The 11,565-nt window shown below is 51.6% G+C and overlaps 1 protein-coding gene across 1 annotated transcript; it reads right to left on the minus strand.

The window, feature by feature from the left end:
* Positions 1–1,387: 1,387 nt before the first annotated feature.
* GPR50 (G protein-coupled receptor 50) lies at positions 1,388–6,070 on the minus strand. The gene is made up of 2 exons (XM_036097227.2): positions 5,884–6,070; positions 1,388–3,057 (listed from the first exon to the last, which is right to left on the minus strand). Exons 1-2 carry the CDS (start codon positions 6,068–6,070, stop codon positions 1,388–1,390), a joined length of 1,857 nt encoding a protein of 618 aa, XP_035953120.1.
* Positions 6,071–11,565: the final 5,495 nt, after the last annotated feature.

Genomic DNA, 11,565 nt, shown 5'->3' on the forward strand with positions numbered 1-11,565 from the left:
CTTCCTAACCCTCCCCACAAGGAATCTGGTGGAGGAAGTGAATTTATGAACAAATCACACACCAAAGCCACAAAAACACTTTTATTTAATTGCTACCACAAATACAGAATCAAATTAAGGCAGTATAATACATTTCCACTTATCCTTACAAGCTTTTATACAGTAAACTTTGCTTTATGTGTTGGTTTGAATCAAGAGTTGAAATTTTTATTAAACAATTTTTCTTGAATTCTAGACAAAAGTCATTTCCTGGGCTATCAAGACGTGTACAACTTAATGGTGTGGATCACAGAACCTCAGCCAGAGGTCGTGGGATTGGCTGGTGTGGCATTTTTCCTCCTGCCTCCCTCCACAGCCGGGAGGCTGAGGGACAAGGCAGAAGAGAAAGGCTTCAGCTATTACCTTGAATTCCTTTCTGAATGAAAAAGAAAAATGTAAAAATTGATTATGTAGAAACATCAGGCTGTCTAAAAAAATCTCTGAGTAAAGAGTAGGTATGAATTATAATATTAAATACATGACTGTAATTGATCTTAGCGACCACAAATTTGGATTTTTAGGAGAAGAAACTAGTTTATGAATGGATTTGTTCCTCTGGAACTAAATGAAAGAAAACTCTGGCAAATGCTTAAAAAGGTAAGTGACTACAAACAAGGTAAAAACATCTCACCATTTGCATTCATGTTTGACTATAAAAATCAGCACCAATGTTTGAATTTTCAGAAATTAGAAATAATTCGGTTTGGCCATATCTTCCCTTTTGCCATTTGAACTCATAGGCATAAAAATTTACTTTAATAAGAGCTTATCAAATTGTGTTCTTCAGATATGGGTCATATCTTGTTGCTGAAATTTAGAAAAGAAACTGTTTCAAGTACTGGCACTTTATCAAAACTGCCTTTCTGACTGCCATTAAAAGTACAATATAGAGTTACACACTTAAAAACATAAAGCTTTGCAGTCACATTTACTTACAGAAGCACTCCTCCCCCACCCCTGGGGGGATGAGAGAAGAAAGCAGGAAAAAGGAGAAGGAAATGAGGAGAGGGGAGAAAGGGGGACACGGGAGTGAGGAAAAATCGAAGTCTAAAATTTCAAGGATCACTGTTGGCTCAAGGTCAACTATAGGAAGAAAGGGAGGCTCAGAACAACAGATGTCAAACTTGGGGGAAATCTGGTCTCTAAAATACGCACACACACACTTTTCCAGAGTAAGTGATGTAAAGAAGGAGTATGCCTACAGGGTGGATGTAGCTTACACCATGTGTGTGAGTCCGTGTCTGCATGTCTGTGTGTAGGTGCGGTAAGTTATCTCACTTTGAATTACACATGCTAGACAAACTTGGAAGTGGACCACTACTTACTTGGCCACCCCTAAGAGCATTTTTCACACAGCCATTTCATCAGAATCAGCTTCAACATCAATAACCACAATCTTATGGGAATCATTGGTGGTAGTGGCGGTCACAGTGGGGTCAGGAAGGTTGGCGGCAGCGGCAAGCTCCAGCAGGCTGGCAGCAGACTCGGGGGACCCACTGGCAGGGCTGCAGACAGGCTCAGGGAGGTCAGTGACATCACACTCAAAGGGGCCGGTAGCGGTGGTCTCAGGGTGACAGGAGGCAGAAAGGTCAGGGTGGCCCGCAGCGGCAGGCTCAGGGTGGCTGGCGATCACTGGCTGGGGTTGGCTGGTGGCAGCAGGCTCAGTATTATCAGCAGTGGTGGGCTCAGGGTGGGTGGTTGCAGGCTTGATGTAGCCAGTTGTGGGTTTAGGGTGGCTGGTGGCAGGGCTGAAGGCAGCCTTGGAGTGGATGCCAGCAGGAACGTGGTGGCCAGTGACAGGTTTAGGGTGGCTGGAGGCAGACTTGAAATGGACAGAGTCAGCCTTGAAATGGACAGAGGCAGGCTTGAAATGGACAGAGTCAGCCTTGAAGTGGACAGAGGCAGGCTTAGGATAGACAGTGGCAGACTTGGGGTGACCAGAGGCAGCCTTGGAGTGGCCAGAAGCAGGCTTGGAGTGGCTAAAGACAGACTTATGGTGGCCAGAGGCAGACTTGCGGTAGGCAGAGGCAGACCTGGAGTGGCCAGAGGCCGGTCTGGGATGGCCAGAGGCAGCATCCCCAGGTAGTGGAACATTCCGGGCATTCATCGGCATTTCCTCCACAGCAGGACTGGCACGGGCACAATCTTGTTCATGGGCTTGTTCACGGGCTTGGTCTCGGGCGCGGGCGCGGGCACGGGCCAGGGCACGGGCCTCCCGAGTCTCACGAACATCAGTGATGAGGCCAGAGAGGAACAGGATAGGGTGCCGCATAGCATGGAAGATGGTCCAGTATTCCCTTCGGAAATTCTCATTGAGGAGACCGTAGATCACAGCGTTGAGGCAGCTGTTGAAGTAGGCTATGAAGTAGGCTGCAAGATAAAGCCAGTTGGGGATCTTGCCTGCCATCTCCTTCGGACTGACAGCCACCAAGACAGTGAGCACGTTGATAGGGCACCAGCACACTGCAAAGAGGAGGAAGATCACAAACATGGTTAGAAAATTGCGAACCTCAGCAAGCTGGTTGTCAGGATTCTGCCCAGCGGGGTCACGGGCTGCCAGCACTTTGGTCCAGATCCTCACGTAGCAGAAACCCACGATGAGCAGAGGGAGGACGAAGTGGATGCAGACGATGGTCACAGCAAAGACAGGGTTGTTCAGGTAGTTGAAGATGCAGGTGTAGGTGCGAGGATCATACTCGATTGTGCCAATGTACATGTTGGGCAGGACAGCCAGGACGGTCATGATCCAGGTGATGACCAGGTAAATGCAGGTATTGCGCACACTGAAGATCCGCTCATACTGGAGGCTGTGACAGATGTAGCAGTAACGGTTGATGGCAATTGCCACGATGTTGAAGATAGAACCGACCACACTCAGCCCTGTGATGAATCCAACCATCTGGCACTGCAACTGGCTCAGATCCCAGCCCCCAATGGCCATGGCATGCAGCATCAGAGGGTAGGGGTAGACGGCTACCAACATGTCGGCCACAGAGAGGCTAACAACGAAGATGTTGCCTGAAAAACATATCAGGGAAGGAAGAGGGGGAAAAACAGAGAAAAACAAATGGTTAAGTATGGAAATCTATAAATTTAAACTGGAGGAAAAGACCAGCTGAAGTGGTGACAATTTAGAATTCTAGAATTCTTTTAAAGAAATATTCTTGTGTTTTTATTTTCATATACAAGCATTATTCTGATGCACAACCAGGTTTGGGGGACCTCCTGTCCTATGTGCAACTTTTTCCTTTCAAACAATGTCATGTCTGCTTTGAGAAAAAAGCAAACTTCTGTCAGAAAGCCGTAAGCACAAGCCCTTTGCGGAGCCCTTCATACTCACGCACGGACACGCTGCCACCATTTTAAACAAAAACAAAATGCGAACTTTTTTTCCCTACAGGGGGATAGGGAGAGAAAGGGGAGGGGCGTGGAGGCGAGCTTGATAAAGCTGTGCGTAGGAAGTAGGCTGGAGGTGTGGGGGGAAGGGAAGAGATTGAAGGAATGTCAGGAAGCCTCAACCACCACCACCCCCACACACACACACCCCGAAAAAATGAATGAGCCTTCTGCCTTCTCTAGGCCGGCATTGCTTTTACAACGAAAACACGTCTAAGACAACAGTCTGAGGAAGGGCACTAGAGGCCGTCGTCTTCTTAAGAAAACGGGCTCAGACAATAATCTATGACCAAGCCCAGTAAGTACTTACCATTTCCGAGGTAGGCTAAAAGTGAAAACTGAGGGGGAGAGGGGAGACCCTGTAAAATTTAGTCTGAAACCGAAAACAGTGCGTAGGGAGAAAAACAATCGGGAAAATGCCTGCAAGGATTAGCAGAAGTGCCTGCTTCCTGCGGGTCCAGCGCAGAGTCGCGCACTTGCACGTTCAGCTCCCTGTGTAAGAGCCCCTGGCCCTGCGCTAAACCTTACTGGAGCCTGGGGCTAAACAGGAAAGTCAAGAGGGGGCGTCGGCCCCCACTCCCGTTTTGTAGGGCAGCGGGAGGAACGTTTTTTGCAAAACCTTTCCAAAAAAAGGAGGAAGAGGCCAAATGCAGGCGTAGAGCCCTTTTTTTTGGAAACACCTCGTTGTTAATTAGCATTGGTTTGGCAAAATATTGCACTTCATCTTGAACGAGGAGAAAATGAGCACTTTTTAAAAGGGCAAAGGAGTGGTTCCCTCTGCCCTCCTGCCAGCGCTGCCAAGCCGCGGCCTCCGCGCTTGCTACCCAGAGGTTCTTTCTAGGGTTTTTCTCTCAAAGAAATGAATTGGGAGAAGAGAAGTGGAAAAGACAGAGGGAAAAACCTTAAAAACAAAACCACAACAACCATAAAAACCTTTATTTGAATTATAGAAGGAAAGAAAGGAGAAGGAAAAAAAGGAAAGGGAAGAAGAAGAAAAGAAAGAGAATGGGCTTCGCAGGTGGTTCCCGGGGCTCCGTGGTTCCTTGGGACCGCACTGCTGGAGCGAAGGTGAGGTCCGAGCGTGCGGCCCCACGTCTCCGGGGGACCAAAAAGAAATCAGACACGCCCACCAGAGTTTAAAAGGAACGTTTTAATGACTGTGTGCCCGTCAGGGCATTCTGAAACTTGTACGGTAGTTGCGATTCCTCATCTCCGCAAAGTAATCCCCCAGAGACTGGCTGCCTCCTCTCCCCCGAGCCCCGCCCGCCGGGTCCCGCGGGTACCCGATCGTCTCACCCCGCCCCGTCTCCCCCTTCTGCCCCCTGGCCCCAGCCGGCCGAGAGCCCGGCAGCAGAGATCCCGGGCACCGCCCCCTCCCTCCTGGGACCCGCGCGCGGAATTCGGGCCCCTTCGCCCCTCCCCTCCCCTTCTCGGCCCTCTCCCGCCCAACCTGCAAAAGGGGCTGACCGCTTTGCCGGCTCTGCCGCCCCCACCCCCGCACAGGTCCCGGCTCCCCGCAGCCCGGATCGCAGCTGGCCCCGCCCCTGGGCACTGGCCTCCCCACCCCTTCCCAGCTCCCCGCGCTTTGCAGTCTCTCTGCGTCTCCCGCCGCCCCCTCTGCGCCCTCCCGCGACCCTCCCGCCAACCTCGCCGGGCTCTGCGGTCTTCCACCCCCACCCCCGCCAGACGCCAAGCTCCGGGGCCTCTCCTCCGCCCCGCCCCGAGACGCCCACCACCCCGCTCACGGACTTCGCGATCTCCGCCGCCGCTGCCGTCGCTGCCACCGCCTGCTGCGCCCAGTCCGCGCTCCGCTCTCTCCGTCGTGCGCCCTGGGACGGGCGGACGGAGCTCGGCTCCCGGGGGCTCAGACCACCCTGCTCCACACTCAGGCGCTCGGGTCTGTGCCCCGCTGCCCGGGAGCCCCGGGAGCCCCAGGAGCCGCGGCAGCGGGGGCTCGGCTGGCTTGGCGCGCGGCCGCCGCGTTGCGCTCCCGTAAGCGCCGCCGCGGCCGCCGCGAACTTAACTTTCCTCCGCCCCGCGGCTCCCTCCGCAGCAATTCGACCCGCACCGCCTCGGCGCGGCCACCTCTGCGGCGACTGGCTCGGCGTGCTGTCCCCAGACGGTGGCCGCGCTCTCCGCTCGGGTGCCGACTCCCTCCGCGTCAGGTCTCCGACGGGGCAGGGCTCGGCGGTTTGCCGCGCTCCGCGGGAACCCGGGCTTTGCACTTGAACGCCAAAAGCTAATATCCTGAGCTCCCTCAGCCTTGAGAAGCTCTAAATTAATGGGGCCCGCGCATAACATCACCGCCCAGGTTCGCAAGGAATTTGGGGGTAGGGACGTTCAGTGTGAGGGCACTATCCAAGGGTTCCCTATTTCGGGCGCCCGAACGAATGCCCTAGGGGTGGCAAGTGGCTGAATGCTGGGTAGGAAGGAGGAAGGGTGGCTTACCAGAATTTCGAAGCTTCTTGTTCTTTGTCACAGCTAAGATGACCATGGAGTTGCCGATCAGGTCGACGACGATGGTGATAACCATTGCGCAGAACATAAAGATGATTAGAGCTGGTGGGTAGTCTGGCTGCGGCAGCTTACAGCCAATGCAGCCGTATGGGGTGGGAACTGCCAGGGTAGGCCCCATGTTGCTGCCGGAGACCCTTAGGATCTCCCAGCTGGTCCGGACAGACAGCAAACACCTGCTCTGTCACCAGGAGCCTGGAGCTTCTGGAAAGCTGCTTCCCCTCCGAGAATCAGAGAGCGAATGACAGCATCCCGCCCGTCTCCGATGAGCTTTTAAAGCCTCAAGAGGTGGCTAGCCCCACCCCAAGTCCCTCCCCCCGACCAATCAGAGCTCCCCGAACACCCCCGCTTTGGTCTCCAACTCTTTTTGGACAAATCCACATCGAGGTGTCGTCTTGCTTCCGACTGCCTTGTTTGTGCTTCCCCTCTAGCCGCTCCTCCCCATCCCCTAGGTACCTTGCGTCGTGACAAGCTCGGAGTCCACCTCCCCGCCCCGGCTACCGCGCATTTGTTTCTAGCAAGTTCTCCTCCCTCCCCTCGCAATGCAAACACCCAGCAAAGCGATGTAAAATGCAGGGCAGGGGCATGGGGTCCCTCTTGGGGTCCAGTTCCAGCCCACGCCAGTCTGTACCCCCAGCAGAGTGTGCAGGGGAGCCAGTGGCCCTTGAACCTTAGATATGCACCCCTACGGTCTCCCTGAAAGGTTCATTTCACTCCAGGAGCTCTTGCCCTTTCAGAGCCTTTTGCACCTCGTGGGGGGAACAGGGGACAGCTGCCCAGAGCTTCCATCCTCAGTCTGGGTGACCAGTCTCTAGGGAACTTATCTCTCCTCCACTGCCTGCCAGGAGCCGGTTATCTCCCTTAGCGGCAGCAGCGCGTGAGCGCTCAGTCGATCCCGGACTTACGCTCTACGGAGGGAGATGTCCCCTGCACCCGGCTCTGGGACCTGGGAGTGAGTCTGCACTCTGGGTGCGAGAGGAGGTAGCTGGTGGCTATTTGTTCCAAACTTTGGTGCAAGCGAGAGCGGGAGCTGATCCCCTTCCTCGCTGCCGAGCACCGTGGCCGCGAGAGCTCAGAGATTGCTTTGGGAAAAAGTAAAGGGGGCGAGAAAGCCCTTCTCTCGGGCTGCCGCTCCTCTAAGAGACCCTGGGCGACGGTTTCGGCTCTTGTCCCCTCTGGAGGTGCTCCGCACGCTCTACAAGGTAGAACGGGGTTGTCGAGCAGCCTCGGGGAGCTGCGCTGCCGCAGCGGGACGGGCGCGGAGGTGCCGGGCAGTGCAGCTAAGAAGACAGCGGCCGACCAGCGCCTCCGCCCCAGGCGTACAACTCGTCTCGGTCCATCCCCTGCCAGGGGTCTCATTTCCCCCTCATTCGGTCGGGCCGCCCCTAGCCCCGTAAGTCTCCCTTCGGAGGCGTCACGGTTCTCTTTGGTGCGCCCAGGCTCGCGAAGCGCGCGGGCCACGGGAAATCCGAACGGCTGGGGCTAAACTAAAGGCGCGAGATTCTGTCCTCGCTCCCTCCACAGTCTTCGTCATGGGAATGGATTCTGACCGCTACTCAAAGTTATGGCTCTTGTTGAGAAGCCTCCCAGAAAATACCAGCAAACACTTCGAAACTTGTCCCAGACTAGCCTTCTTGTTGCAGTGGGGGAGAGGGGGTTGCACTGTCTGGGAGCGCCACCGTCTGGACACAGCAGCCCTCCTGCCCCGCGGGGAGACGGTCGGACACGGGGGGTGGGGGCTAGGGGTGCATTCCGCGAGGGACCTCAACATCTCAGAGACCTTTAACGGAAAGACAGACATGGCTGAAAACAAGATTGCACGCACTTTCTCTAGTGGAAAGCCGAAAGTAGGAACGTGTCCCCTTGTTTGAAGATGAATCCCACCCCCCCGCCCTGTGCTCGCTACTGAGAAGGCAATCCGCACGAATAACAATTTCCCGCCTGGAGCCTTTTCACATTCATTATCTCACTGCTCCTCGCTGGCTGGAACCTGAGCAGCGCTCTCTCCCGGCTGGACGGAGCCAGGATTTCTCCATAAATGCAGCCCCGAGCCGGCTCTGCTCTCCTCCCCAGACGAAGGTGAGCCCTGGAAAGAGGCTAGCGGCCGAAAGCCCATCCACATCGTGGAATAGTTCGTCCCCATCAGGCTGCTCACGCTGATTCCCTGAGGGTTTGGATCTTTTTACTTATGGCAGGGAGACGTTTTTAATTCAAGTAAACAAAAATTTGAATGAAAAAGGAAACATGCATCTAGCGACTGAACACGCTGGCATCTCCCCCGCACCCCAGATGCCCGCAACAATCCTGTAAAGAGAGTCGGCAAACTGTTTTCAGGCATTGTTATATGTGTGAGATGAGGTGGCCCCAGAGCTGGTGGAGGCCAGGGGTAGTGAGACTTCTCAGAGGCTGTGGCCTGGCCTCGCCTGGGACTGAGGAGTAAGCAGGAGAGAGGGTGAGCCGATCCCTGGCCCCAGCTGATCCCTGGCCCCAGCCCCAGTCTGGACACTGCTTGACCATGACCTCCTAGGACTTCGAGTTTTCAGTACTGGACAAGTGGGAGAGGTATCTATTTTAATAATGGAAGGCATTCTGCATCTGGTTAAATTAATCTTGTTATTTTTATGAACTACCTTAATAAAGATTCTGAACATTTCCCAGTCCTAGGAAAAACAGATGGGTATTGAATCTGTTATGTGGATACATATGAGGAAGAAAACCAGTCAGAGTTTGCAAGGGTAGCACAAGACTCATGTGCAATAAGTAGTTAAGGGGGAAGCTTTCTATTGGGTAGAGTTGTAGTGTGTACCGTTTATTTAAGCTTCCGAAGGATTTTTGAGTGTTTTTCTAAAAGGCCTGCTAGGAAGCCCTAATAACTGGGGGTGGAGAAAAACACTTTATTTGGGATTTGAAAGCTATAAGTTAGAGAATCAAAACAGAGGACACCTAGGACATTCCCTTGTGGTCCCAGGAAAACCTTGGAAACCCATACAGAGATTGGGAAGGAGAATAAAGTGATGAATAGTGGACAGGGAATTGTGTAGAGAGCTTGCACTCCTGGAGCTCAGCCAGGTCCGGCATGGTCCCTTCCCCCAGGTCACTTATTATGAAATGAAGGAGACTACCTAGCCTCCCAGAGGACCCCCAGCATGAAAGCTTGCCACATCCCAGGCAGAAGCGATGCCAAGGGGCATTCTGTGTAGAAGGTAGATAGTAAAAGCTTTTTCCCCTCTTCTCGCTGATACACAAAACTTTCTTCCATCTCAGCCTCCACATTTCTCATGTTTTGAAGATTGGGGCAGGCCTGGAATCAGGTGAGAGAGAGAAAGTAAGCAGTTTCTGCTCAGAAATGGGCAAATTTTCTGCACATGCAAGGTCACTAATACTTTGCCTGTTATTAATGCACTGTCATTTTAAATAAGCATTTTATGGTTTTCAAAATCCCATCAGGGATATATTTTCTCACAACAATGTCACTTAAGAGATGGGGAAATAGGCTCAGAGAGGTGAAAGGACTTGCCCAAGGTCATGCCAAGGCTGGAGGAGGAGCCCAATATCCTCTCAGCCCTGAGGCTTTCTCCCACAGCCCAGCTTCATAAGATAGTGTTTTGCTCTGGCACTTGATAGGGTGGATTCTGTGTTCTCTTTTATTGTTCTTGTTGTTCTGTTTTCATTTGATTGCTTTTATTGAGATATAGTCACATACCATAGTTCCCCTTTTAAAGTGCACAATTCAGTGGTTTTCTGTACATTCACAAAGTCCTGCAACTATCACCACTATCTAATTTCAGAACATTTCCTTCAACTCAAAAGAAACCTTGTACCCATTAGCAGCCACTCCCCATTCCCTCCAACCCCCCAGCTTCTGGAAACCACTAATCTGATTTGTGTCTCTATGGATTTGTCCATTCTGGACATTCCACATAAATGGACTCATAAAATATGTGGACTTTTGCGTCTGGCTTCTTTCCCTTAGCATGTCTTCAAGGTTTACCCATGTTGTAGTGTGTATGAGTGCCTGTTTTCCTTTTATGGCCATATAGGATTCCATCGCATGGATAAACCACATTTTGTTTATCCATTTATCCATCAATAGACCTTTCCACTTTGGGGCTATTATGAGTAATGCTACTGTGACAATTTTGGGTTCTCTTTTAGCCCCAAGCAGCCCCTGGCCCAAGAGAGCCAAGCAGAGGGCTTCTTAGTGCCAGCTCACATCTTCTCCACCCCCAGGGATGGTTGGACAGCCAAGGAGTTTCTCAAGCACTCCAGACTTCTTTGGCCAATGCTCCTCTGGATGGAGACTACATTTGGTTCAGTTCTTGAAAATATAAACAAGCTTGAGCCCACAACTGATGAATCACTGAACTCTACCTCTGAAACTAACAATATGCTATATATTAATTAATTGAATTTAAATAAAATTAAATTAAATTTTAAAAAAACAAGCCTGAGCCCAGATACTCATAGTGCCTTGTCAGAGGGTTGATGGGAGAGTTGAATGTGATGATTCATGCAAACACTTAGAACACTATTCAGAACAGAGTAAAAACTCAACATCCACTCGTATTATTATTATTATTATTCTGAAAGTGTCTAATACTCTGTCTAAACTCTCTTTGTTACACTTCCATAGAGGACAGAGGCTTGCTGAGACATCAGAGACTCTGCCCCAGCTCCTCGTGCTCCAAGGCCTCTTGCCTCTAAGCTCTACTTCCTGTCAGAAGCCACCCGAAGGACACTCCTCAGCATCCCAGGCATCATGACATGTGACAGTGTGTCAGCTGGAAAGGAACATAGTGACTTGTCTTTTCACAGGCCCCCAACATGCTTCGCTGACACAGTCTCTATAGTTCCCACAAGAAGGAACACTCAGATTTCTTGACATCAGTCAGAATGGAAGCATGGAGGATGGCTGGTCTAAGACAGCTCAGAAGTCCACAGGTGGCTGGGGAAGCTGGCTTTCTCAGCACAGCGTGGTGCCAGCCCAGGCTGAGGAAGGTCTAGTTCCAGGTCGAGGGTGGGGGGCCAGGACTCCAGGGGCAAGGCTGTAGCCTCAGAAGAACTGAGCGAGGGTTTAGGCAGCAATCAAGACACTGAGACTGGGAGCATCAACCAAGTGGGTTGTTTTCCTAAACAGACTATGTCTGGTCACATTTGCTTACCCGATGTGGAGACACTGTTCACATTTGTTAAATGAACAAAGAAAATGATTGTCCTCTCCAAATCTTCTGGGCATAATTCATCATGGCTAGAACCACTTTATCTTCTCCTGTGCTTGAGTCATTAGGGAGAATAGGACACATCCATTTCCTTTAGTGCAATCAGGGGCTCACCAAAATAATTAGCAGCCAGTATTTCCAGGATCTTAGTGCCTAATAAAGACTACAGGTTAGATGGTTCAAATCAAAGGGTTACCAGGGAGAGAAGAAGCACATTAATTACTTGTAGTAACACTTGGACTCCCTTCCCCTTGTACAATTTACCTGTTAATTAGAGCTTAATGAACAATATCCATTTTCCTAGCTTCTTGTTCCAGCCAAGCATGATCACCCATGCATTTAAAAACTGTCCCTCTTATTAATCATCGTCATGATTTCTGGTGCCACAAACCCCTTG

This window comes from Halichoerus grypus, chromosome X, assembly GCF_964656455.1.
Source record: "Halichoerus grypus chromosome X, mHalGry1.hap1.1, whole genome shotgun sequence".
NCBI lineage: Eukaryota > Metazoa > Chordata > Mammalia > Carnivora > Phocidae > Halichoerus > Halichoerus grypus.

Coding starts and splice junctions, on each gene's coding strand:
- GPR50 (XM_036097227.2), bottom strand. CDS start 6,070: ATGGGGCCTACCCTGGCAGTTCCCACCCCATACGGCTGCATTGGCTGT. Junction 3,058..5,883: donor CAAGAAGCTTCGAAATTCTG/GTAAGCCACCCT, acceptor TATGTTTTTCAG/GCAACATCTTCGTTGTTAGC.